Source organism: Accipiter gentilis, chromosome 10 (assembly GCF_929443795.1).
Source record: "Accipiter gentilis chromosome 10, bAccGen1.1, whole genome shotgun sequence".
In the NCBI taxonomy this organism is placed as follows: Eukaryota; Metazoa; Chordata; class Aves; order Accipitriformes; family Accipitridae; genus Astur; species Astur gentilis.
In genome coordinates this window covers 9,445,229-9,473,071 of record NC_064889.1, presented here as the reverse complement: position 1 = coordinate 9,473,071, position 27,843 = coordinate 9,445,229, and the positions used below count along the sequence as shown (strand labels likewise).

Here is a 27,843-nt window from a genome sequence, read left to right as displayed (position 1 = left end):
CTGTCGCATTGTGGGAAAACATCGGAGGTGGAAGGCTGCTGTATGGAGTCCTACACGACTAGTCGCAGAAACTGCTGAAGGAGAAGGTGAATCGAGTCAGTTTGCAGAGGTGAAAGCCATCCAGCTAGCGTTAGACATTGCTGAAAGAGAAAAGTGGCCAGTGCTCTATCGCTATACTGACTCATGGATGGTGGCAAACGCCCTATGGGGGTGGCTACAGCAATGGAAGAAGGGCAACTGGCAGCGCAGAGGTAAACCCATCTGGGCTGCCGCACTGTGGCAAGATATCACTGTTCAGATAGAGAAGCTAGTGGTAAAAGTACGTCACGTAGATGCTCATGTACCCAAGAGTCGAGCCACTGAAGAACATCAAAACAACCAGCAGGCAGATCAAGCCGCCAAGATTGAAGTGTCTCAGGTGGACCTGGACTGGCAACGTAGGGGTGAGCTATTTATGGCTCAGTGGGCCCACAATACCTCAGGCCATCAGGGAAGAGATGCAACATATAGATGGGCTCGAGATCAAGGGGTGGACTTGACCATGGACACTATCGCACAGGTCATCCATGAATGTGAAACATGTGCTGCAATTAAGCAAGCCAAGCGGCAAAAACCCGTCGCATTGAGGGCTATGGCTGAAACATAAACAGTGGGAGGCCTGGCAGATTGACTATATCACACTCCCACGAACACGCCAATGCAAGTGCCATGTGCTTACAATGGTGGAAGCAACCACTGGATGGCTGGAAACATACTCTGTGTCCCATGCCACTGCCCAGAACACTATCCTGGGCCTTGAAGAGAAAATTTTATGGCAACAAGGCACCCCAGAAAGAATTGAGTCAGACAATGGGACTCACTTCCGAAACAACCTCGTAGACACCTGGGCCAAAGAACATGACATTGAGTGGGTGTATCACATCCCTTATCACGCACCGGCCTCCGGAAAAATTGAACGATACAATGGACTGCTGAAAACTACACTGAGAGCGATGGGGGGTGGAACTTTCAAGCATTGGGATACACATTTAACAAAAGCCACCTGGTTAGTTAATACTAGAGGATCCGCCAATCGGGCTGGCCCCGCCCAACCAAGAGATCCACATACTGTAGAAGGGGATAAAGTCCCTGTAGTGCGCATGAGGAGTATGTTAGGAAAGACAGTCTGGGTTAGTCCTCCCTCAAGCAGAAGCAAACCCATTCAAGGGGTTGTTTTTGCTCAAGGACCTGGGTACACCTGGTGGGTGATGCAGAAGGATGGGAAAGTTCGATGTGTACCTCAGGGAGATTTGATTTTGGGAGACAATAGCCAGAATTGGGCTGTATGATATTTAACTGCTAAATAACCTGCCAATGCATGTCATTGTATCTATAGTGTCTATATACCATATCAAGGGTATTATTGTAAGAATTATCCAAATGACTACAGGATGGACTTTTGAAACTGAGCCAAGTACAACAGCGATAGAACTTGAACTGGTACCCAGCAATTTCCTCAAGATCAACATCTTCGACCTGCAGACCAAGGGCATGAGTTGCACCAAATGTACTAGCCACAAGTTCCAGAGGCAGCGTACAACAACCCAACATCTCACACCATCTCTCTTATCCTGAAGAACTATTACAACAGATAGAGCCCCAAAATCGATGGACACATTAGAGGGATAGCCCATAGGCTAAAGGAACACCGTGTGTGTGTGTGTGTGTGTGCGCGCGCGCGCGCAAGGTCGGGGGAGTCCATATACTTATATATAAGACAAGGAAAGTAGTAGTGGTTGATTGGAAAATGTAAGATCTGGGCATGATGTAGATGGTATAGAATAAGGGGTGGATAATGTCCTGGGTTCAGCTAGGATAGAGTTAATTTTTACAGGAACCTGGGAGGTGGGGGCATAGCCGGGGCAGCTGACCTGAACTAGCCAAGGAGCTATTCCATACCATGCGACATCATGCTCAATATATAAATGGGGAGCGGGCTGGGGGGTGGTCTCTGTTTTTTCCGTGGGGGAAGTGGTGGAGCGTCGGGTCCCAGGTGGTGAGCAGTTGCACTGTGCATCACTCTTTTTGTATATTTTTTCATTAGTGCCGTTGTTGTTGTTGTAATTTCTTTGTGTTTGTCCCAGTAAACTGCCTTTATCTCAACCCTCGAGGTTCCAGTTTCTTTTTCTTTTCTCTCCTCCGTCTCCTCCCCATCCCACCGGAGGGGGGCGGAGGAGTGAGCGAGCGGCTGCGTGGTCCTTTGTTACCGGCTGGGCTGAAACCACGTTTATCAAAACAGGAAGGGAAGGTGCATCCCCTTTTTTGAGAATTTCCCAGGTCCCACTAGAATATATGTAAATTTAATGCATTAGAGTAACTTCATAATTACTGTAGAATATACCATATTTCACTAGAGCCTTTTACATACTTTAAGTTTAGTTAAATGTTTTCTTGTATAATCAGAAGCACAAGCATTTGGCTAACAATTACAGTACTAAATCAGTCCACTGACATGACTGGTCCTTATTATTTCTTTCTACTGTGTGTTAAATACTCATCAAGACTTTTTTTTTTTTTTTTTAGCTTTCAAGTGAGATAAAATTAGTAAAAACAGGTGTATCAAGAAGCAAACCTGAGCTTTAGGATCGTTTCTTAAATTTGCTGCCCTAAACCATGGAAATCTAGAAAAATACTGTTGTTCATATTGATCTTAAAAAGGAAACTTGATCTAGTGCAAACCGTTTCCACAGAACCTCACTTGCTCTTGTATAGAGTTATTTATTCAGGTGTTTGATGGAAATGTAAATAATGAAGCCTCCTTTCTACCACCCATAAAACCTTATTTCACAGTTGGCAACTCTCCATCTACAGAAAACTTATTAAAAAAAAATAAAATCTCTACACAAACACACAAGCACTAGATAGAGTTTCAGCAGACAGGCATTAATGCTCCTGATGCAAAAAGTTCCTCAGCTTCAGCAGGGGCATGATCAAGCCCTGATGCAATTCAGGTTACAGTAACAATATTGATGTTGTCTCTCATGAACACTCAGCATTTATTTCTCTAACAATAATGCTAATTGCAAAATCTCAATGCAAAATAGTCTATCACCTGCAGTTGAAGGTCACAATTAAGGAAGTTCAATGAAAAAAATTGAGTTAAAATATGGTTCGTAAGTTATAAAATAAAAATACTGCATAAACTCGTTCATAAATTATGTATTATAAAGCCTCCCCTCACACTCCTGAGCAAATCAAGTATTTTTCATCTGATTAACCACAACAGCTGCTCTCTTTGGTGGTAGAAAGAAAAATTTTCATTTACCATCTAAAAGACTATTTTTATAAAAAGTAATATAACCCTAGCCAATACTTTAGTAACATGAGAGCTGAGTGGTTTTGATACTAAAAGATATAAATCAAGTTTTAGAATATTCAAGCTCATAGAAAATTTTTCAACTTAAAATGAAAAAGGTCCAGGCTATTTTTAGTACTTTTTTAAAAATTAATTTCATGGCTTTAAAAAAAAAAAAAATTAAAGAAAATGTATACAGTAATTGGAAGCATTAATTTAAATTAAAATCAAAATGCAACTCAAAAAAGTTTTACTATTTCCAGTCAACCTCATGTTGCCTTAACCTGCAGAACTGCCCTTCAGTAAAACTCACATGGCATATACATGCAACCAGGACTTAGTATTACAAAAACGCATTGGAATGGGAAGAGGCATCTATTGGAAAACAATTTCTTCCTCTTAGAAACAACCTAGTACCATATGAAGCTGGGATACAGAATATTAGTGTTTTGGCCACTTCAGAGTGAAGAGGAACTAGATCCATCAATCCCATGTAAGCACTTGCCACTTGGCTATTAAACACAAGATGGACACCAGCAAATTATTTCATTTCTTTCTCTGAAAAAGAGAAAACCAAGAATAAGACCCACCCCGTTTGTGAAGATATGGCTGCTGAAAATCTGCTCTTATAAAGAACAAACATACCAAGTTTAGGGGATTTCAACAGCCGGGTAAGGAAGATAGCTCCTTATACGACTTACTACATAAAACTGAAAACAAAAAGACTTTAAAATTTTGGATTGATTTATCCATAAAGCAGCATAACATTGAGAAAACATCCCTCATGCAAAAATTATTTTGGTTTCTACCCTTAACTGTTTATCTCCCAAACTGAGATTGTATCTGGTTTGTAACTGCCTGCAATGAACAGCATGGATGCAAAATAATTTCACAGTGAAAACAAAGAAAAATAGGTTTGCTACAGTGTAAGATAATGAACACAGGACTGGAAGATGTTGCTTAAATTACTAATTCTGGTTCCTTGTACTTACAACCAACTAAGTTGTCTGTATTAATTCAAATAGATACTTGACCAGGATATGTACGTGCCACCACTCTATAATAAACTTGAGGGCATCAGTAAAGGACTGAAAGTCACAAGTGTAATGTCACAAGAAAGGATATCAAAGAGATCTGCTAATGTCCAAGGCTATCGCACTGACTTTGTAAGATAAAACTCCCCAGTAATCTTAAGAAATAAATTATGGCCCGTTGTGAGAGACTGAAAGAGTTAATGTCTCAAACATTGTGGTGGGGCAAGTTCTGCTTAAAGACAAACCCTGCACAGCAAGGTACCAAGGTGAAAAGCCCATCAGCTCAGACAGCAGCAACAGGAGGGGGAGGGTGTGCTGGGGGGTGCGCAGCTCCCTGTTCCGATACAAAGATCAAACAATGGCCGGGTCTGCAGGGAAAGAGAAGTTACTCCCCAGGCGACCCCCAAGCCCAAAAGCTCACAAACTGCTCATTAACCTGACACGTTTGGGTGCCCACCTGGAGAGGGGCAAGGATGATAAAAGGACACAAACTGAAGCCCAGGGTGCGCAAGCACAACGGGACTGGACCCCTCGGCTGACTGAACCAACGCTGGACCCAGGACCGGTAAAATCTCTCCGTCATCTTCTCTCTTTCCTTTTCCTTTTCCACAGTCCCTACACCTCATCCCTTTAAGACATAAAACTGTTGACCAAGTCCGAGACTAAGAGCCGATCCAGCCGCCCCTGGGCCCTTCTCTGAGGAGGAGTCTAGAAACCAAGGGGGTCTGCTCTGAACCTCGTGACTCGACGGGAGGGATCTCCTTATTCCCTGAATCGATGTGTACGGTCACCCTGGGTTACAAGGTTTACAGAAGTAATCTCATGCCAATTCCTGTTGTGAGAAACTCTGCCACCTACTATTAGGCCTCCCCAGTTCAGTTTACTTTTGTCATGAATAAAATCTTTAACTGGTCATTTGATGTCGTTTCACCTTAATTTAGCCCGAGGGAATTTTGAATTAAACACGACTCCCTGGTCTGTCCAGTCTGGGTCATGACACCCCTGCTACAAAGGCAGGCAGATAAAGCTCACACTTCCTCATAACTGGCTAGCTAAGGTGTTGCTTGCAATGACTAAGTAGGATTAATCCTATACTAGACTTTCCTGCTCTGCCAACATGCACCAAAGTATTCTAATAACCTGCATCTTGAACACTGTACAGTTTATTATACAAACATGTCTCTCAGATGGCAGGAATGTCAAGTCCCATTCCTGAACAGAGATGATACTATCTTACCCTATTTATGGTAGAAACAACACAATTTCTATTACAACTTGGAGAAGTATTACCTTTTCCCTTTAACAGATTCCTGTGTGATTGGGCAGAGCAGTGTCATTGCCTGAATTACTGTTGTTCTACAGAGCAAAAATACATTTCCAGAAAAGAAAATTATAGCAATAGAAGTGTTCTGCTTTTATTTTGGTATGTAACTTCAGGTAAAGCACCAAGAAACTACCTAGTGCTCAACTGCAAGGTATGCTATATAAACTAAGCCTCATTGCTTCTGATAAATAAGGGATACATGATGGTGAGTAGAGCATAGTTTTTTTCCCTGCCAACTTTCCTCAATAGTGATGTAAGAAGACTTTTTTCCAACAGATTTTGTGCAGTTTAGCAGCCACAGGACAAAAACAGCCTTGTGATGCCTCCCTAATGTTCTCTTTGAATGGGATTTCAAGTTGTAGCCATTCTGGAACACTGATTTACTCAATGATGCGTAACAGCTATAACTGGGGACTATTCTATTTTCATCAGTAGTTCTTGTACTGAGATGATGACCTATTTTCTTGGGCTAATGGTCATAGATATGTTTTCATGCCATGATATTTCTTCATATGACAGATTCTCTGATGGAATGTCACCATGTGGTACCTGACACCAAAGTATCTTTGTATACTATCTCTTGTTCTTGATGCATTTAATGCTCCTCGTATTAGTGTCAAAATCGTGCAGGGTCCTTATGTACTATGCCCATTATAAAAGTGCGTAAAATCACTGTACAGCCTTGAGGCACCTGTGACAGACCTGCCCAGCTTGACTTACATTCTTACGCTTCTCCCACCTTAGCAGATTATCATGCTCAACTTCTGAGTCGGCAGGCCTTTTATTTCAGCAAAACAGTTTCATGTTTAAAGACTCATGTTCTGCCACACTTACAGACTCTGGAGCTTTGATGAAGACTTTGGATTTACCAAGCTGGTATTGGTCAGGATCCATGTTGACTGACTGAAGAAGGTGGAGAACTCCTTGTTTCTCTTCTCCTTTCCAGGAAGGCCAGGTTGCTTTGGTCAGAATGGCATACCTTAATGACAAAGGAGAAGAGATTAAAACCTGACATCAAACAGCAGCAGCAGAATACCACTGACTCTTAGTCAGTATTACCCTGGAGGGAGGGTTGACAATTTCAGCAGGACTTACAGAAACTTGGAGTGTGGGAAGATGCACGGTTATTAAGATGTTACTTGTTTAGCAAGACCAAACAACTGCAATGAGCACAAGTGTCCAGGAGTCTCCCATTTCCAGATGCTAAGTTATTATTTGGTAACTGCAGTAGTTAATTACAGAAGTTCAGCTGCAATCTCAAGTCCAGGGCAAGGCTATTTACTAGTAATGACTTATGGTCCAGATTTAAACACCTACATCCTTGGTATTCTAGATTCATTCCCAAGCATGTGGCCAATTTCCCACTCAAGCCTTCTCCGTCTGTCTTATTCTTACAAAGGCCTTTTCTGTTTCTAAGCAAGTGGCCAGCTCATGTTCCTAACCCACCTGTTCAACAGCTGGTCTGCATTTAGCAAGGAGCCATTCTTGGCTTTATCCCAGAAAGCCTTTGGCTTGGCCTCCGGTACAAGAGAGAAGATGCAGTGATGTTGGTGCTACCTAGAGGGAACACTGGGAGCTGACCAGATGAAGGGCTAGGGAAGGAGGCAGGGCGGTGCTATAATAACCAGTCTTTGATAGGAAAAGGTGTGTGGTCTTTTGTCTCGGGGTATTCTCTTTAAGCCTTGAAAATGAGGTGGATGCCAGGTTGCAGCCCCTTTTAAACTGTCTGCTTTTTCAGGCTTAACGTGGGCTTTTGGAACTGCCAGGCTGGAGTTACAAAGCTGCTTTGTTCCACTGCCCACCAAGGAGCACTGATGGGCTTTAGCTGTCTCTGTGTCTGTGGATAAGTAACTTCTCTAACAGCAGCTATTTAAACTCCTTTGACAATGGACTGGACAACAGCTAAACATGTTGTGACAAAATTCTCCACTAAATCTTTAATGTTCTTTACTCTTGACAATTTTTTTTAATGCCTTAAACATACTTGAGTTATATAAACTAAATCATGCTTATTAGTAAAACTATTCAACTAATGAAAAAAGTGATAAAATATGGAGTTCAGTTTGTTGTAATTCCCAAGTCCTTGTTTCTTAAGAAGATTTAAGCAGCTCATAATAAAATGTTCTCAAAAAAATCACACAAGGAGTTTAGAAAATTCATTAAGGGAATCTTCATTGCTCATTCTTGTCATATCTAAAATGTTATCCAGCCAGGAAGCAGAAACGGTGTCATGCAACTTAAATAACAATACCACACAAAGAAAAATAGCAAACAGTTAAAAAGGAATGTATCACAAAAACTAAACACCTCTGAATAGCAAGTATATGCAAAGAGAATGCTAACTTATGAATAATTCAGTAGTATTCAAAAGGGTCTACTGATGTTAATCACATTCAAATCTATTATTAGTTAACATGCTCAGGTACTATGCATGACAGTGTAACAAAGTAGCTCTTACACAAATAAGTATATTATACATAATCTATGTTTACAGACAATGTGTACACATGTATTTATGTAACTTATCAGTATTATGGAATAAATAGATGCAACCTAGTAAGGAGTTGTAAGTTAAAATAACTCCCAACTTATTTAACACCTTCTTTTGCAGGTCATCATGTACCACCAACAGTATAGTTGTATAGGTGGGTCTAAGCAAGTCTGAATTTAAAGGACCTGATGTTAATGAAGGCATTTGAAACTGCTATCTTCCACACAACAGAATTTGACACTACATCTCGGCATGTTAGGAATTTTTTCCTACATCTTCTGAGCTGTAAAGGACGGCACAGGAAAAAACATGACTTAAGACCTTTTAATATAAGTAAAGCTCCCAGGTACAAAATAAGAACAAAGCTGAAATTCTCCTTTTTCATAAACTCAAACTAACTTCATATGTTTTCCTGGTGTGACAAGTCTACAGGGCAGAAGAAACAGATTACTCTATAACATGTACCAATTAAGCATTTCACAATTTTATAACATGACAATTCTATCATTGTTCACTGCTGTTTAGAAATAGCACTTTCTTCTAATGTACTGTGCACGCTTCCCATTAAACTGGTCATGTCACTATCCATGTATCTAGGTTTTTCAAGCTTCTGTAATTTGACCTTACGGAGGATTTCAGCACAAGTACTAAATGTGTTCTTAAAATGCTCTGAAACAACTTCAAATCATGACTGCCCCCCTCAAATTATCTATTACAAATTCACAGTAAGCAGTTAGGTCCTACATCTAAATATGTGAGTATGGAGTTCAGCTTTCAGATTGGTTATGCTTTGAAACACATAGGCCTTTTCAATGACTGTGGCTTTTTGCATGCAAATGTAAATTTTGTACATAAAAGTCTATTCAGCCCAGAAATCTCCACTTATATGGAGCTGCCAAGGAACACCCAATGAAAACAAGTGTACAAGCATGCATTTCCTGTCCATCCCATGCCTCAGCCACTTTTACTCACACTGACTCAGGGTGTCAGAACAGAGCTTGTTCTGGATGCTAGGGAACTGTGAATGGAAAGGTTACAGGAAGAGTTTTACTCATAACAAAATGTTAAATTTAACAAGACTAATTTGAAACAAACGGATGAATTCCATAAAGAATGGTTTCAGTTGCCTGTGGATCTCTACATATGAAGTATAGAAATATATTCACCTTCTAGAAGTACCACGTAGCTTTCCTTTGTGCAGGCCTCTCAGGCAGATTTCTAGACCTGCACAGCCCTCACAATCAGTCTTCAACAATGGTGGAGGCTAGATTTAATACACATTATTAACCTCTTATGCTGTCTCAGCAACAGTCTGTGTTAAGTAATGCAACCTGATGCATATTCATGTTTATATGTCTGGACTTGAAGACTGTGAAGAAAAAGGGATTTAAAATTGTCCCGTAATGAAAACTGAGTCCATACTTTAAGATATCTGTCTATTACTAGATGATTAAAATGTTCTCTGTATTATCATGGAGCATTATCAGTGGCTTTGTTCTGGGTTGTCTCATTAATTATACTCCATTCCTTGCAACAACCGACTGGATTTTTTGTTTTATGTTCTCAAACGGAACACAAAGACTTCCAACAAAAGCTATTTGTCATATAATGCCCCAGTTTGGGCATTTATTAGCTGTATGTCTCAATTTTCTAAAAAACAGAAGCTGAGTGTTGTAAGAAACTTGAAATTCCTTTTATTTAAGAGGATTTCATTAGCTAGTGGAGGTAGTTAATAATCTTAACAGCTGGTCCTAAGACACTGAAAAAAGGATGGGTCTTACAGAGCTCTGACTTGCTTTCATTCACTGAGCAGCTGCAGTGGTTTGAGTTGTAACCATTCCCAGCTGTTTGAACACCAGTAGAAGGATACAATGCGCAATTTAAGCTGAGGTTACTCTTTATGCTGAAATGGCTGAATGGCAGGCCTGTATTTCTTTACCTATGTTCCGTCATTGGGAAAAGAGAGTTCAGAGAGCTAGAGCAGTAACATTTTAAACACAGGCTAGCACTTAAACACTCAGATTCCAGGCTCTGCAGCTCATAACTCTAAGTTCCCTTAAATCTTTTTACCTTTGAGGAACCCTCTCATAGCACTACAAAAAGAACTGAGGTCTTAGGCAAGTTTACAGAAAAATGAAAAGACTTTCAAAGACATAAAGCCAGTCTTCAAGACACTTTCAAATCTCTGTGCAACCTAGATCCTGAGCAAGGTAAATGGGGGAAAATGGAAAGGGTAAGTGGGAAATGAGCAGCTTCCAAAACTTGCAAGTTCTTGTTTTCCTCATCATCATATAAACAACTGTGCTGTAATACTTCAAAATGAGTATTACCTTACCTCTGCAAAAATTTCTTGAAAACCCGCCTGTAGGCATAGCCAGCTCTTCTTACTCGAATATTTTCTTTCAGACCCAAGTATTCCACCTGATGTTTTACCCTGTGGACAAAAACAATGCAAGATTTACAATCCATTTTATTTCAGCATGTTTGTGGATTGAGGTATTCTTTTTATACATTGAGGTCCGCATCATGTTTAAAGACCATTGACTTCCAAAATTCATGCACAGGTATATGAATTCTTGCACATTACTATGCATGCACACTGCAGGGTAGGAAAAATATTCAAGGCAGGTAGACTACATTACTGAAATATACGTAGCAAGTTTACCTTAGCATTTTTATCTAGTTTAACTTCCCGTCTCCTAACTAATTTATATATTAAACTTTCTTAAGTAATATTATTACCCATAAAAGGCCAAGTAACTGTTAACTATACAATTACATAGCTGGCATCCAAGGGAGTGGAAAATTGTTCTGTGTTGTTTTATTGTAGGTTTCATCTATGTTTTACATAGCTCAAATATCAAACATCAACAGTAGCACACAGTAGCTCTTTTTTGGTTGTTCTGGAGAAAGGACCAAATCTGGTGGCTGCAGAAAGCCCCAGATGCCAAACTTTCATTACAGGAAGAATCAGAAAGAAGAAAGCCAGGACAGTATATTCATGAAGAGCTAGTGTTCCTCCTAATTTTACCATGCTGCAAAGGAAGGATTTGAGGATAGGCACAAGACTGGCCAAAGCATGCCTGGTAAGCTTGTTCATGGCATACTTTAATTACAAACAAAAACTGAGTTGGTACTAGTCCCACAGAAAGTGTTAATGGCTGTGGAGGGACTCTGCTGCACATGTGAACTGAAACACCATTATCCAAACACCATTAAAGTTCCCTCACCCAAAACACATTCATTTAGGTTCTAAACAGGGAACAAATATGTCCCCATGCATCTCAAAGCAGGAAAACCCCAAAAGAAAAAAGGCTTCCTTTTGGCACCTCTTCCTCTTTCTGGAGCCGTGGTCCATTAGTTTATGTTCCTTCTTAGACATCCTGCTAGTCTACTATGTAATGCTTGGAGATTTGATTTGAAGAATTTCAGTTAGCTTCCTTAACAATGTATGACTTGTTGTTTTCCTTTGCATTTCCTTAATTTCCTCATCTAAGTCATGTGGCTGGAAGAGGCAATGTCAGTTTTTCATTCTGAAATGTGGTGTTCAGAGGCTTCTGTTGCTGTTCTTTTATAGGGCAAATTATAGAAGCTTTAGCTTTCAGTCAGAAATATAAGTTGTTAATATTTTAGTCTTGCAAGTTTAACAAAAAGTATATAAAAGAGCATTTCTTTACATATCATCAAAAAAGTAAGCCTGTAAGGTGCCATTTAATTTTGTTTTGCTTATTATATCTCTGATTTTACAAAAGATTTTTCAAACCCTGAAAAACTCTGTTAATTCAGTATTATTTCTCTAGCTATTTTGAAATGTTAAATTTCAATAGAAAGTTCATTGCCCATTGACACCCCCCCCCCCCTTTTTTTGGTTTAGACATTCTTTTCACATGACTCATAGTATAAGGGGAAAAAACTTTTGAAATCCCATGCTACAAATGACAAAAGCCTTTCAGTTATTTCTTCTTTTTAAACAACACTTACGAGAGCTGTTTGACTAAATGATGAGTGATAGTGCTCTTTTAGCTTATAATAAAGAATACTGCACATTTTAATCTTGCTGCGTTCAAGGAATAAAGTATATTTTGTACCCACTCCAAGAATTCTGGTACAGTAGAAAGTTGGTGGACAAAAATACATTTTCCTGTTTATAGCTTTTCCGCCTGTTCACATCTGGAATAATGCACTGGAGCATTACTCCCATTTTCTTACTGTCCTGCCAGTACTAGTGTCCAGCAACAGGGAATTTGAGACATTTTTCTGTTTTCCCTTTTCTTTCTGAGAAAAGGCACACTGAAAAATCTCCCTCCAGGCATCAACCTCAAGCAGGTCAGGGTCTGGGAATTCAGCTAATGCAGCAATTTTGAATACAAGTCCAAGTGGCTGTGCCAGGACCTGAACAAAAACACATTTCAAGAACACCTCAATTTTTGGAATAACTAAGGTATTATACAAGGTTTAGATATTACACAAGGTCTATGTTTCAGCGCTAAATATTCTAGAATTATTCAACAGCAGTACAAAGCTGGAGTGACGTGGCTTCTGCGAGCATGAAGTAAAACAAGCTTTGTAAAGGTTTTTTTTTTCCTTTTTTAGTAACATTTTCACCATCTAGTAACATGCTACTAATAAGCAGATTAGATATACTATTCTCATCACATTGACTATAGCAGCATGTGTATATGATACAGCATTATGTGATCACAAAAGAAAACAACAACAAAAAACCCCTAAACAAACATTCAGCAAAGTATCATGTAAACTTAATTATGTTTTGTATTTCCCTCAACACAGAACTTTCTCACAGTAAAATTGTGAAACAACAAAATTAAGCTTATGTTTGAGTTGTCATATGCATATAAATTTCTTTTCCCCAGACATGTCACTAACTGCAACAGCATATGTACCCTATGTGAGGTTCCAGTATAACACATGGGAAATCACAGTTTGAAATGGGAGAGAATGTTAGGATTTTTAAACAGGGATGACTACTTCCCTTTGTGTCCGAGTTTGATAGTCTACAATCATTTGTATTTCATTTGTTATCAGTAGCTGCTGCATTTGCCAAGTATCATCCTCATTATGGGAAAACAAGAAGAAATCTTGCCCGTTTTTGCTCCAAAAGGGGTTTCCTGAAAGCTGGCCTTTTCTCAAGATGAGGTTTTTGTTTGTTTGTGTCACTGGTTTCCTAGCAACACCTTCCACAATAATAGGCCTGTTTTTCAATATGTAAATGATTTTTAAAGCCCCTCAACTTATGCAGTTAAAAGTTTTAGACATACTTTTTCCAGGATCACTTACTTTCCTCCTTTGGTCATCCCCAGTGTCAGTGGAAAATTAAGTGCTGCATAGTAGGATTTTCAGGGGTGGAAAAGCTAGAGAAAGAGGGTCTACATTTACTGCCAAGACCTAAATGACACTTTCAAATCCAGTCCCAATTGTGGCTTCTGTAAGTGCTCTACATCTGCATCTAATTGTGCTAGTCTGCATGCCAAATGGCAGGAAGTGAATTCTGGTGTGTTGTTGATATGGTCAAGAATGCTTTCTATCAGACTTTGCAAGTTGTTTCACTGTGATAAAAACAACCACTTACTTTATCAGCACTTTTAACAATACCAAAAGTATTTGGTATATAATAATAAATGTTACCTATATTAGGACCTCACATGGTATACATAATGTACTGATGACCTACCTCAGTGCAAAAAAGATGAGTATCTTTTTTCAGGTAATAGGAAGATGCTATAAAGCATGATATAGTTAAAGATGCTTTAAAACAGATGCGATAAACCAAACTGATGATTTAGACATCTATTTAATGTCTATATAACCACACGGTATGATATTCTGCTGACTTCTCTTTAAGGAGTTGCCTAATGAAACTTAAAAGTCAAGAAGTGAAAAAGAAACCTTCTACATTCTTGGCTATAGAGCCTTTTCAATAAGTTTGATACACCAAAGCAGATACAGACATCATGCTGGCTTTTTAGCTACGTAATAGAAGATGTTTCCAAAGCATAAAGCAAAACTTAGAACTGACGTATAATGCATTTGGTGTGCAAATTCTGCATGGAACACCGAGTCTTTAACGTACCGACTGCGTTACTGTTATATAGATGTTGATTATTCACAACTGATATGCGAAAAGCTAAGAACTGCATATCCTAACTGCTGATTTAGACCAAGTGACCACAGCTTATCTTCAGAGTTTAGGAGAGGTCATGCCAGATTTCATTTCTGAAGGTTTTAGAGTATCTAGTTCTGTTTGTCTGTAGGCTGTATGGTTACAAATGATAAATTTTTGTGGCTTCTTTTGACTATTAGCACTGTTTCTCACCACATACTCTGCTTATCCATACCTGCTCTCCTCCCAGTCTCGAGACTTCTTTGTTTCATTTGGTTTGATGCAGCGGATGTAATGGGGTGTACACTTCATCAGGGTGCCAACAAGGTCATTTGCTTGTTTCTGTAAAATTGAGGGAAAACCTGTGAGAGAATTCTAAAAATTATCAACCATTTGCTGATGATGCAGTTAACTGGATCCACTTGACTTTGGTCTTTCTCCAGAACAACCAATGTCTTGGGATAATATGCACCTCATGAAAAATTTATCAGTAAATAAAAGGCACCATTATCTCCAGCTATATATTCTATTTTTAAACTAATATATAAAAATATGGAGCAACAAGGAATGCCTCAGGTGAACTTGACTGTCAGGGTGAAATATGAGGAAAGAGGTTGATAAAATATCGATTTCCAAAGCCTGCAAGTGCGTAATGTAAGTGTATATTTTACAACCGGTCTCCGAAAAGATGCTTGCCTTCTAACCCTTGCATTATTCAATGCACATTATGGTCAGTAGAAAGACCTCTGTTGACTTCAGTGGGCATTGGATCAGGCCCCACTGCATTTCTGCACTATAAAGAGACCAGTTATCTGTAGTTAATTGTAGGACATCAAGTGGCTGAGTGAAGGGGCTCATTCATTGTGCACATGCAAGTACTATTATCCCTACCATCAATTGCTCGTTTGGAAAATTCACTGCTGTAGAATGTAGCTGAACAAAACATTTAATGAACAGTGATGCTAGGCAAAACATGATTCTAACAGCTTAAAAAAATGCATTGCTTTGCAATCAAGATACTCCTGATGTCTACTTTTAAAAATATCTGGACAGTAAAAACCAACAAAGATTACTTTTTTTTTTTTTTTTTAATATAGGTATCCATACACAAACACACACCCAAATATGCACATACTAGACATACTTTGATTTTACTGCCTGCAGTGGTAGGACGGCCCTTCTTGTCCACTTGAAGATTTTCAGGAAACAGAGCCTTTATAAAAGGCCTAGGAAAGAATTAATAAAATAGTGTTGGCATAGAAAGACAATTCAATGCATGAATGTCAAGGAGTATGCTGTAAAAGTTGATAGTTGAGCAGAATATAAATAGCTATTTCTATTAATCTGGAGTTGTATCAAATCTATTTTAAGATTAGTATTTTCCATAAGCTTTATTCCTCATAGAGATCCCTTGCTATTTTAGCGAGCCTTGGAAGACACGATACCAGACTTCTACACTCAAAGAAATGCACACTTCTTAAAAAGTAAGCATCCATTCATTAAAATACATAACAAAAAAGACGTTACTTTATATGTTAAAACAGTGCCTGTTTTGAGAGAATGCCAAATCACTGCTGGCCCTTTTTGAGGCCAAAACAAATGGCTGTCATTATACCATTTGATTCTGACACTGCAGTACCTTACTTTTCAGATTTGCAGAAAAGTATGGTCAATATAATGCAAGTGATACTCTTCTACTGCAGTGATGTTTTATTTCCACAAATGAGTTCACAAGTTGTGGTAGAGAAGTCAGGCCCTCTGCATCCATTTGAACTAACAGGTTATTCCTAGCTTTAAGCAAGTTTTGCTTACGTACAAATCACTGCTCTGCATGAGTTCAATCAAGTCCATGAAAAGAACATCCCGATTTCTCTCGCAGAATCCATCCATATCATAAGATACCTGGGCCAAGGTGGAAATTGATTGTTTGTGGTAAGTTGAGAACCCAATAATTAAAGAAAATTTAAATTCTGTCCTCATCAGTAGCTGTTCTGAACTTTTTAGTTAGTCTGGTATAACTTAAAGATACTACAATGATCACTAAATCCTTGCATATATTATTAGTTAACTCTTTCACAACAAACAAAGAAATTTCATCCATATCTTTAAATTCAGTGAAAAAGACTTATGGACCTAGTGAATAGAATATGACACAAGTGAATTTAGTACTGAATTTTGTTGAAGAAAAATTTCTGCATAATAAGAGTTTACTGTTATTAACTGCAGGAAATCATGAATAGTCTGAAAAACATACCCAAAGAAGATAGAACTGTACGTTACATTCCCAGTTTTATTGGTATATCATCACCTAAGGATCATTTTTATATCTGAATTCTTTACATTTACTGCTACTATAACCAACAGTTAAGATTATAATTAATAAAAGACACGGGGCATTTATTTATTGCATTTAATATTAAGTTCTGGTTAGTATGTTTGATAGCAGCAAGGCCCAGACTCATCCCTCTCCTAAGGGACATAAGTTAGGGCATATTTGTTCTAAGCTTCCTACATTGTGAAAGGAGGACACTGTCTCCTGAGATAATCTGGCTATTTAAAATCAAAATAGCCCTCTACAGGGCTTCCCCTTTCCTTTCATTACCATTCTTTTTCTTTATAAATACATTACACATAATTCAGTGATGTTTTTCCACATTACCTTTCCAGCATAATGATGAATGATAAATCCCTGGTTCCAGCTGTTGAAATGTTCATGAGTCCCAATCTGCATCTGGAGTTTTTGAAGCAGTGTTTGGTCAGCTCCTTCTCCCACTGCATGCATTGTGGCACACACATCATCTAAAATGCTCATAATCCCTGGGGGATTCTAACGCATTGGAGAATAACAAAAACAGCAAAAGAAGTGAGGAAAAAAAAATTGATGCCAGTTTTTCCCTCCAAACAAATAATTATCTTTGCTACATAAACACTAAGAGCAAAGGCCCAGCAGGAAGAATTCCCCCCCACCCCACCCCCCAATCAGTAGAGTTCAGAGTAGAGATTAATTTGTACACAAGCATGCAAATAGTTTAAGGATAGATGTCACTCTGTGTAATGATAGTGACAGTGGGAAACGATGGGGAAAACAATGATTGCTGTTAAAAACAAACCAACCAAACAAACCAACCCAGAATGTCCAACATTTGTTTCAGTTTTTAATTCTTTCACAAAGCAATCTTCTTTCTCATTCCACCAAAAAATAAACCCATGTCTGAGGTAAATATTTAAACTCAAATGCTGTAGTTTGACAAACTTAGAGCTAAATATCTAAGATTGTGACAGAAATCCTATCCTCTTCCTAGTTATCCTGATACAATAGAAGATGGGCAAAATCTGATGTGCATTTAAGCGCAAGTCACTATAGTACTTGAACTACTGTTAAAATTATCTGGCTTACATGGGAACAAAGAACTAGCTGAAAAACATCCTACTTCTGTCCTAAAGGACAACTCAACATTTATTGTCACCCCAAATCAGAACATAAAGACTTTAAACTGCAGAACGTTTTGAGGAGCAAAGACACAAAACTTATTTTATCTAAAACACTTCATAATACTTCCTCTTCACTTGTTTCTGCTTAATTTGCAACAGTACCTCAAAGGAAACTGGTATTGTAGCTTCCCCAAACTGAAATACATCCCCCAGGGACACACAGAGAGCCTTATCTGATGTACAGTAGAATATGTCATGAAAGTCATTATAAATTTAGGTGGATAAAATTTTAATTTCCATCGTTATATTTTTTAGTCACACATCAATCATGCTATCTTATGGTTCTCTTTTTGGCCGCTATCTTAGATGACATATATCTTAGAGCTCCTATAAGACATCTTATGTAAAACTTTATATATAGGCTTAGTATGACTCAGTAACTGAACAACAGTATTTGCATTTTTCCCATGAACATTGACAGCAAAGCAGTTGCCCAAATATTTTAGAGAAAAATCTTGTTTTTTCCATCTGTTCTAAATACTTACCACTTTGTTCTCTATAAGGTCACATACTATTTTGTTGTTAAAGTAATCTATTGGTGTCCATCTAATTCCTTCTTGTACATATTCTTCCTGTTAAGTAAAAAGAAAGATTCAAATATTCTTTTGCACCGTGGATGTAGCACTAGATTTACAATGCACTACACATACACAAACTCTGCATTACTCATGTTCAGAAAGACTTGTCAAATGTGTGATGGGGGGAGGTGGGAGAAATGACCCTAAATGATAGTTAAATCCAGCTCTCTACTGCTTAAGAGATGAATTGGAATCCTCTGCTGTCCCCACACATTCTTTTGTCATTCATAGTCCTTAAGTAGTAACTGAGAAGAGCAAAAATATTTCATCAGTACATTTATTGTCAAAGCACTTCACAAACAGTAACAAAGTGACTTTTACAGTATCTTGACAGTGCACCTAAGCATCCATATCCTACTCTATTTTAAAAATTAAGATTGTGACAGGCATTCAGACCCCCAAACCAACACATTTAGAAATGTACATGAAATGGAGACACAGGTCTACTTTTTATTTCTGTACACAATTACTTTAACCATAAAGACATCTAGAGACTGACTGCGGAAAAAAATCATACTAAAATTTGATTAAATTGACCCACTCAGTTGCATACATATGAGTTCAGCTAGACACTTAGCAGGTCACTTGTGTGCTCAACTGCAATTATCAGTTACTTTTATATAAAGGCAATTGTGTATGTGCATTCTTGAAAACATTGTCCTAAAGTTGGTGCCAGGCCTGAGCTCATACCGTACACAATGCTTCTGTCTCAGCTGCATTCTGTCTGCCCTCCCATGCAGAAGCTCACATTCATGTAAAGTGAGATTCTGCACTAAGACTGTCAGCAGAGAACTGCAAATACTTTCAAAAGTATTTTTGCAGTTGTCTCAGTGATCTATTTCATTCATATATATTAAAAAAAAAAAAAAAAAAAAAAAAAAAAAAAAGGGCATGGAGGAAGTTTAAGAAAAGTATTCCCATTTAACTGTGTGTCATGTCCAACAAAACCACAGGGATAGAACCAGCCTGTAGTTTTCCATTTCTGTCAATGAGTCAGAATATGCAGCACGTCTGGGCAGGGTCATATGACTGCATTAGTACACCATATGATGGACTCACTTCTGTACCACTGTATCAGAGAATAAATGTCTGTAGCCGATGTGGTTTATGGTTTTAGGGTTAGCCAACAACAAAGTGGGTTTTTTTCCTTTGTCTTGCTTAACAAGGCAAATTTTCTTGTCAGCAGATGATGAAACCTCAATTTTTCTACCAATTGAAAAAGCAATAGCTCATTTATGAATTCAAAAGTAATAAATGTCTGTTTACCTGTTCTGCCTTCAGTGTCAGTTCAATAAAAATCTGCTGTAGTTTTTCATTAACAAAGTTGATGCAGAACTGTTCAAAACCATTTTTCTATAGAAAAGGAAACAATTTAAAAATTAGTCTCCTGCTTCATATACAATAAGTCTTAGTTCTTGTGCTGGCAATAAGCTTCAAAGAAACACTGGCAATAATGGATGGGTTGCTGACTTTATAGACATTCCGTGTAATCTCAGATTCTTCATTTTTTTTATTTTTTTTTTTTTAAGATCAATGACCCAGTTTCTTTGAAGTTTCTTCAATGCTTCATGTTTCTTAAGCGAGACATTACCAGTGAGAACTCAATGTCCAGGAAGCTGGGTTGGGGTTCTTTTTGCTTTTATTCTGGCCACAGGATTTGGGTTTTTTCTGGTTTGGATTTTTTCCCCTCTAAATAACAAAAACTCTCCCAGGTCAGATCAGCTCAAACTCTGAATATTACATTGCCTTACCTGGAATATTTCAAAGCCATAAATATCAAGGACACCAATGTTATATTCTTCATGGTCCTTCTCCATAGCCTTATTAATCGACTAATAAAACAGAAAAAAAATGTAAAACAAAGTGTAGTTTATATATTGAAAAGATATAATAAAATCCTTAAAACTTTACATAAAAATATTGGGTTTCTTCAAAAGAACATATTTGAATAGAATACAAATATACATAATAGGGTATTTTACTTTCACTTTTTAATAAAGTGTTATTAACAGCTAGGCAATGAACAGTATATTATCCTGCTTTCCCGGTTAGTGAGCCTTTGGATCTATTGTTTGCAAAAATCTTTCCCCTTTGGTGTAACTGGCTCAGTTAAAGAAAAGGAGCCAACAAAAAAAGAACAGCTTTAATTCTGATTTTTGATGCATTTTGCAGATGGTACCATGAATATTTTCACCTATTTCTGTATTCCCCTACTTTGCAGTGTCAGTGCTGGTACAGGCATATAGTGGGAGGAATTACAAAGCTGTCACGATAAGGGAGGCTTCTGAGACACTAGCAGTGCCACCACAGAGGAGACTTCTGCTTCATCTAGCCAGCACCTGTGGCCAAAGGTAAGGTTTCTACCCTGCCAATCCAGCCAAGGGCCTCATTCTGAACAAGAGAGTACTTCAGCATGGAGAATAGAATTTGACCATTTGCTCAAATGCCACAACATCAGGATGCTGAAGGGGTTCTTTGCAGGAGAGTGGGGTAAGACAGCGGGGGACCATAACCCACTAACTCTGCTCATCTGAAAATGCTCAACTATGTAGGAGAAAGTAAGTCTCAGAGAAGTATGGATGCTGACAAGAAGATGTCAGAGTATCATACGAGACAGTTGTGACAGGAGATTGAGCAAATGTAGTACTGCTCATTTTGTTCAAAGGAAGTATAGCATTTGTCGTATCACTGCCTTGTATTTGATGTCTGTGGTCATGCTCCTACTGCACTGCTGTCCTGGTTTCAGCTGGGATAGAGTTGATTTTCTTCCGAGTAGCTGGTATAGTGTTATGTTTTGGATTTAGTAGGAAAATAATGTTGATGTTTTCCGTTGTTGCTAAGCAGTATTTATACTAAGTCAAGGACTTTTCAGCTTCTCATGCCAAGCCAGCAAGAAGGTTGGAGGGGCATGAGAAGTTGGGAGGGGACACAGCCAGGAGAGCTGACCCAAACCGGCCAAAGGGATATTCCATACTGTGTGACGTCATGCCCAGTATATAAACTGGGGGAAGGCTGGCCAGGGGCCGCTGCTCAGGGACTGGCTGGGCATCGGTCAGCAAGTGGTGAGCAACTGCATTGTGCATCGCTTCTTTTGTATAATCTAATTCCTTTAATATTATTATTATTATCATCATCATCATTTTCCTTTTCTGTCCTATTAAATTGTTCTTATCTCAACCCACAAGTTTTACTCTCCCCCACCACACTGGGTGGGGAGCAGTGAGCAAGCGGCTGCGTGGTGCTCAGCTGCTGGCTGGGGTTAACCACGACAACTGCTCAGTGCTGCTGCTAAAGTTTAGGCAAAGAAACGTACTGGGTGAAAGAAATGACAGACAAGAAAAGCACTCCAAGGAACATTCCTAGTGTACTTGTACTTGTTTTGATTTTTCAGTAGAATCAAGCAAATCCAACTTACATCCACCAAGTAATCAAAAACACGGGAATGAAGGGCCTTGGCCAGTGCATCCCTGGTGTAGCAGGCTTGTTCCACATTTAATGTTACATTAATGGACTCAGATTTGCCTCCCCACTTGCTGTCCATCTGTCTGCTGGTCAGTTTTTCCTTTAGGCGGTCCTGGTTGATTCCCAGGAGAAATGCAGGGAAAGCCAAAACTGCAAGAAAGATTGGGGTTGCTGGATTATGACTTACAGACTAAACCAATAAATAATGAAGGGGGGAAAAAAAATCAGCTGTATCTCTAATAACAATCAGCAGTAATAAACCTTATGGGGCACGCAGCTTAAAAAGAAAAACAGGGATTTATGTCTTTAAAATTTCCCTAAGCCCCCCAAGGATATTTTCAACTCTTTACTTACATGGATTTCAATTAAGACAAACCACCTTCAAGTAAAATAGTGAGCTATTTCTGTACCTTCAGTCCTTCAAACATGAAAGCTGGCTTAAGTCATAGTTTTGAACTATGTGGTTCAAATCACTCTTGGAGGAGATGGAAATAAAACATAGACCTCTAAAATTGACACCACTGAAAATTCTTTGTAAAAACATGAAATGTTTAAAATATGATAAGGAACATGCTATCTACTTCCTAATATTCTTTTCCTTTCTTCTTCTAAGTTAGTATTGCAAATAGTTTTCAATTGCCTTGCCATTTATTTGTGGGGGTTTTTTAACCCCTTATTCTGGATGTCCTTCACAAATTCTGGTTTCCCTTGTTTAAAAGTAAAGCAGAAAAACACATCTGTGCAGTAAGCAGCCACAAGTCTAGTATTCTTTGCATTTGTAGCACATGATGCACGTTAGCTGCAGGTGTCATACACCTTAAGGAATGGAAAAAAGAGAAATGGCTTGAAAACATATGGAAATAGCTCCCAAGGGCAGCTCTTAGAGTTGGTACCGCACCTCCACTAAACCACATAATCCTCTAAGAGTGTCCTCTCCATGTTCCTTTGCTTTTAGATCTACTTTACTGGTGTGAGGAGGATGTAAAACAATCACTAAGGCAGCAGCCACTTGTGCTTTACACATCTGTAACGTCACAGCATGATTTCACTAAACCCTTCAGTACATTAATCCAAAACTATTTTTAAAACTGCTAATAACTGCCAGCTTTCTGAAATCTGATTTATTACCGTCAGCAACCTGATTAAACTTACCCTAGGGTACTAGAAACCACACAACTAACCAAAGTTGAGTCACTAGCAACATCTCTGGTAACTCACTGAGAACTCAAGTTGAAGAGCACATGAAAAGGTCAAACATCATATGCTTTAAAATGGAAAAGAATGTAGGTAATCATAGACCGAATATTCTGGCATCTTTATGGTATATATGAGCATAAGTATTTAGTTAATACTACTGTAAGAATTTATGAAGATAGTATAATGGTAAGAAACACCATGCATACCTCAAACTCTTCCTTCACAGTGCTAATGATTTACTGTAAAGGGAGAGCTGGACATGACTTGATATAACTTCACATTCTTAAGATGCCTGATTATTTTCCCTAGTTAGGGACCATAGAGTTACCATCTAGAAATTACTATAAAGCAGTATATGCATGTAATTGAAAAAATAATCCTCAGAGAGTAATCAATAGCTTTCTGTGGAATAGTTTTAAATACAATCTGTGAAGAAAACCTGAAAAAGACTAGGTTCACTTCATCAGTTTTCAGAAAGTGTAAAATAAATCTTTCAATACAATGCAAGCGTAAAGAGGGATGGTTTAAATTGTTTTCTGCCATCCAGGAGAGAACAAGTAGTATTTGGCATGATTTGCAACATGGAAGATTTAGGATAAATAATGAGAACATTTTTTTCAACTATTAATATAATCAAGCACTGTAACAGATAGTAATCACTGGCAGTTTTGAAGAAGTACCTGTCTAAATGTCTGTCAAGAATGGCCTGTATAGATTTGATTCTGACTCAGAGTAAGAGTAGAGTTTTTAGTGTCTTGAAGAATGGCCTTTGCATGTTTTTCTGCAGTTGGCTATATAATAACAAGAACACTATTGACCAAATTCTTAAACTTTTTATTATTTCAGACTTACACAAAGCATGACTTGTCAGTGGTCTTTCATTGTGTTTTATCTTTTGTGGCTATCCAGGCTATAAATGCTTTACTATTTAGTTGGCTAGGACAAACAGTAAACTGAGAAGAGGATTAACGGAAAGAGAAATGAACCCAACTTTCAACTTCATAATGCAGGAATTGTACTAGACATTGCTATTTCTTCTCCGGCTTCTTTAAAATGCAGTATGTTTATGAATAAGTTCTATATTCATTCTGTCTGCTGATTTTTTCAATGTATTATTCATACAGAACTTCAGTATTTATATCCCAGTGAGCAAGAGAAATATGGTGCACATGGCTCATCATAGAAATACATTCACATTTACCAACTTATTGTCAACTCACGTCTTTTCGGTTTGTTACTTTCTGATACAACACACTGTATCTAGCACCTCATCCGGCAATTAAATGTCTTGATTTCATTGAAAGATTTAATACTGTGATTTACATGGAAGCACAGTAGCTCATTTGGAATTGTAAGGCATATGAAAAATCCAATACTTTTCTTTGGATGTATAAAATGCCTCAAAATGTTTTTCTTTGGGTTCACTTACTATTCTCTCAAATTAAAAAATTAAGGTAAAAAATTAGTAATTTTTGTTTCCCAATTTCTTAAAACAAATAGCAGATTACTAACAAAGTTGAGTGGGAACTTGACTATACAAAGATACTTTATTTATATTTAACTTACCTAAAACTAAACAAATGCAGTTTTCCTAAACATAAGGACCATTCTGAAATAAGAGTTATGAGAACAGATAGATATGTATAAGCTACTACATATGTTGTGCTTATCTACTCTGTCCTTAAACTGTCAAAGTAGTATAAAATCAACATTAGATGCAAGGTATAAATCATGACAAAAATATTTAAAACTCGAGATCCAATAATCTTTCAAGATCTCGCTGATGTGGGCCTAGCTGATACAAAACAGTAGCATGAGGTAAAAGATGCAAGGACAGTGCACTGTGGATAAGGATATAATAAGGAAAGAGTTACACAGTAGAGGTACCTAATACTGAAGTACGGGTTGAGAAATTTGGGACAGGGAACATAACTGTAGTATGTAAATTATGCATTTCAATTCAACCCTGAATTTGTTTTCAAGTCGTCTCTTCTGGATGCATGTACATACATATGTGCCTGAGTACTGGCTGTGTACCTGAGACTGGGGATACTCCACAAGTTGGTAGCTGCTTTCACATGGCAATGAGGTCAGATAAATCACAAAAGAAACAGGTGTTTTTATGAACGTGTGCTAATGCATTGACAGGAGCAGCGTTTCTCACAATTTCTATTCTTTCATACTCAAAGGCTGGAAAAGGATTTCTTAAATTCAAAATGCAAAACTGCACTCCTGCTAAGTCAGTGGCATTGTAAAAGACAAAACAGCCTCAGTACCACTGGTTTTGGAAAAGAATCTAAATTAGCAGCCTCGCACTACAAGAAATGATACACTGTGTTTGGATAAGCAGCTCAAGATTGCAGTTCACCTTATGCCATCTGGGTTGCGGCCCCCTGCTAACTCTCTAACAGTTTCGAGAGGTACTTACACTCCTCACTCTCCACTGCTGCGTAGTTGCCAACTTCTTTGAAACTGATGTTTCCCAAATGCAGTATTCCTGCCACTATCTGCAGCACCAATGCCTGTTCCTCTGCAAAGATCCCAATCACACTCATTGCATGCTGGGAAGAAAAAGAAAAAAAAATTGGATCAGTCGAAGAATCTGTTCAGTGACTCTTGTCATAGAAGTCCTTTTAAAAATTTTATGTTAAAAATTTGAGTTTTTCAAAACAGTTCAAATACCTAATGCAATTTCATTACAGCCTGCACTGAAGTTTCAAAAGGTACCAGATGTCCTACTTCAGCATTTTTGTATTTTTTTTTAATTTAAATACAGAAGCATCCACACTATTTAGAAGATGTGTTAGCAAAATAAACTCTGGAAAAATTAAAGTTACTTTAAAAAAAAGTGCCTGCTCTTAAGTGTCACACTAAAAACAGTCTCATTGCAAAATGGGAAACAATGAACTTAAGAGACAGTGGTTTTATTCCTTCTACACAGACAGTTTATCCACTGAGACTAAGAACTGTGAAGCTGTACTGAATGACTCTAAAAAGCAGCACAGTCTGTCTGGCTCAGGCTGTGAATTTCAGCCACTTACTAGAAAATAATCCACAACAGTGGGTTTTGGAGTCTAGAGTACAGAATATCTTCTCAACTGACTGTTTTTCTAAAATACCAAATTAGCTAGAATAGAACAGTAACAATTATTTTTTTTTTAGGCCTTTAAATGTGCTACAATAAGAAGATGTGTTAATATGCTTATTTTAAATAGTAAACTTCTAGTAACAGAAGATCAGCAAGTTGACATGACTCACATAAAGGTCACAGCACTGGATAAAGATCCCTGATCTATGCTTTCTAAGGCCCCTTCTCCAGCCTTTCAGCTGCACTGTTTTAAGGAGGCATGGAAGATCAGTCACCACTAAGAATTCAGCTAAAATAGGGCACTCTTATATTTTCTTCTAATGGAAGTTCCTTACTGTGTTTGCATTTCCCATTTTTCATACTGCAGATTATCTGCCCTCAATTAAATGCCATTGCACCCTTCTGAAAAACAACAAACAGAAAACAAAATGCCTTTCTGTAAAAACAATCTATCTTCTCAGGTTTGTTAGGCTGCAACATAGGACCTCCTCCTCAGTGTAAAATATAATTAAAATAACTTATATCTACATTAATTTCTCATTCCCACATTAATACACCAATGTCTTTGCTACAAATGGACAGTGAAATGAACATACATCCACCCCTATTCAAATCATAGAGTAAAAAAACTCACCAATGTTTCTTGGAAATCCAATTTGTCATTGATATCATCAACTTTGTAGGACCCAGAGAGACTCAGATAGTAATAGTAGTCCATACTGGTAATGCCAAGACTGCTTTTTTGTTCTGAGGAGGCCCCTTCAATTAGCTGCAGAATAAAAATCACCAGATTAGGTATCACACAACATTCTTCAGCAGAGACGAGGCAGGTCGGAAACGGGTGACTGAGCCTGAAATTACTGGGAGAGATATGGCTAGTGCTGTGCCAGGTATGTATCCTTCCTGTATTTTGTTAATTGTTTAACCCAAAAGACCATATTCTCATTCCCATTCCCATGAATGGTTTAGTTCTAACTTCCACATCTAATAAGAAGCAAAAACTGCAACTGACTTGAATGCCTTCCATTATCTTTACCTCATGAAGGCAAAGCAGGTTTTCCAATCTTCAATGTATTATCTAAATCCTCAGGAGCAATGTGTTTTCCATGCCTACTGAAAGATAGGCAGAGTTGAAAAAAACACACCAAGAAAGCATTATTTGTGACTCTAATTGTGAGGCCAACTATCCTTTATGCCCATTATGTGAAGCCAGTTTTGAACTGCTCCAATACTACGTTGATTTGAAGCATGGCTCAAGTCACACCACTTTGCATCATTTAGGCCAACAGGGCCGATAATAAACAACACAGTACTTAAAAAAAGGTTCCTGTACTTTCTGCAATGCCAGAGGGGAGGCCCATCAGACCTATGTAAAGTCCACGCAGTTATGCACAGACATGGCTGCAATAGGAAGGAATAAACAAACTAATCTCAGAAGATAATAGTCAATTAACTCCCGTGTCAAAAAGCCTCTCCAAGCCACAGAGGAAAATCAGCAGGACAGTGCAAATTGTTCATATCCCTCGGAAGAGGAGAAGGCACAGCTCCTGGAGCAATTCCAGCTCCAACTCAGCTTTCCATCCTGGCAATGACACTTCAACTTTATGTGAAGCTGCTTACAATCACTTACAATGCACTGTCTTTACTCTAGTTTTGTAGAGCTTGATCAACGGCACTTCAGCAGATAAGGAACTTGCATGTCAAGGACCAGTGAAGGCCAGA

General features: G+C 38.2%; 1 protein-coding gene across 3 annotated transcripts in view; it reads right to left on the bottom strand.

Moving 5' to 3' along the window:
* MYO1E (myosin IE) overlaps nucleotides 1-27,843 on the bottom strand; it is a 102,893-nt gene that overhangs the window by 26,709 nt on the left and 48,341 nt on the right. For all 3 annotated transcript variants that reach the window (XM_049812988.1, XM_049812991.1, XM_049812990.1), the window contains exons 8-19: nucleotides 26,756-26,890; nucleotides 25,462-25,594; nucleotides 21,790-21,986; nucleotides 20,126-20,206; nucleotides 19,641-19,727; nucleotides 18,282-18,368; nucleotides 16,964-17,131; nucleotides 16,121-16,206; nucleotides 15,449-15,530; nucleotides 14,540-14,646; nucleotides 10,519-10,617; nucleotides 6,527-6,671 (exon numbers count right to left, since the gene is read on the bottom strand). In XM_049812988.1, coding sequence (XP_049668945.1) covers nucleotides 6,527-6,671; nucleotides 10,519-10,617; nucleotides 14,540-14,646; nucleotides 15,449-15,530; nucleotides 16,121-16,206; nucleotides 16,964-17,131; nucleotides 18,282-18,368; nucleotides 19,641-19,727; nucleotides 20,126-20,206; nucleotides 21,790-21,986; nucleotides 25,462-25,594; nucleotides 26,756-26,890 — 1,407 coding nt within the window. The remainder of the gene's footprint in view (nucleotides 1-6,526; nucleotides 6,672-10,518; nucleotides 10,618-14,539; nucleotides 14,647-15,448; nucleotides 15,531-16,120; nucleotides 16,207-16,963; nucleotides 17,132-18,281; nucleotides 18,369-19,640; nucleotides 19,728-20,125; nucleotides 20,207-21,789; nucleotides 21,987-25,461; nucleotides 25,595-26,755; nucleotides 26,891-27,843) is intronic.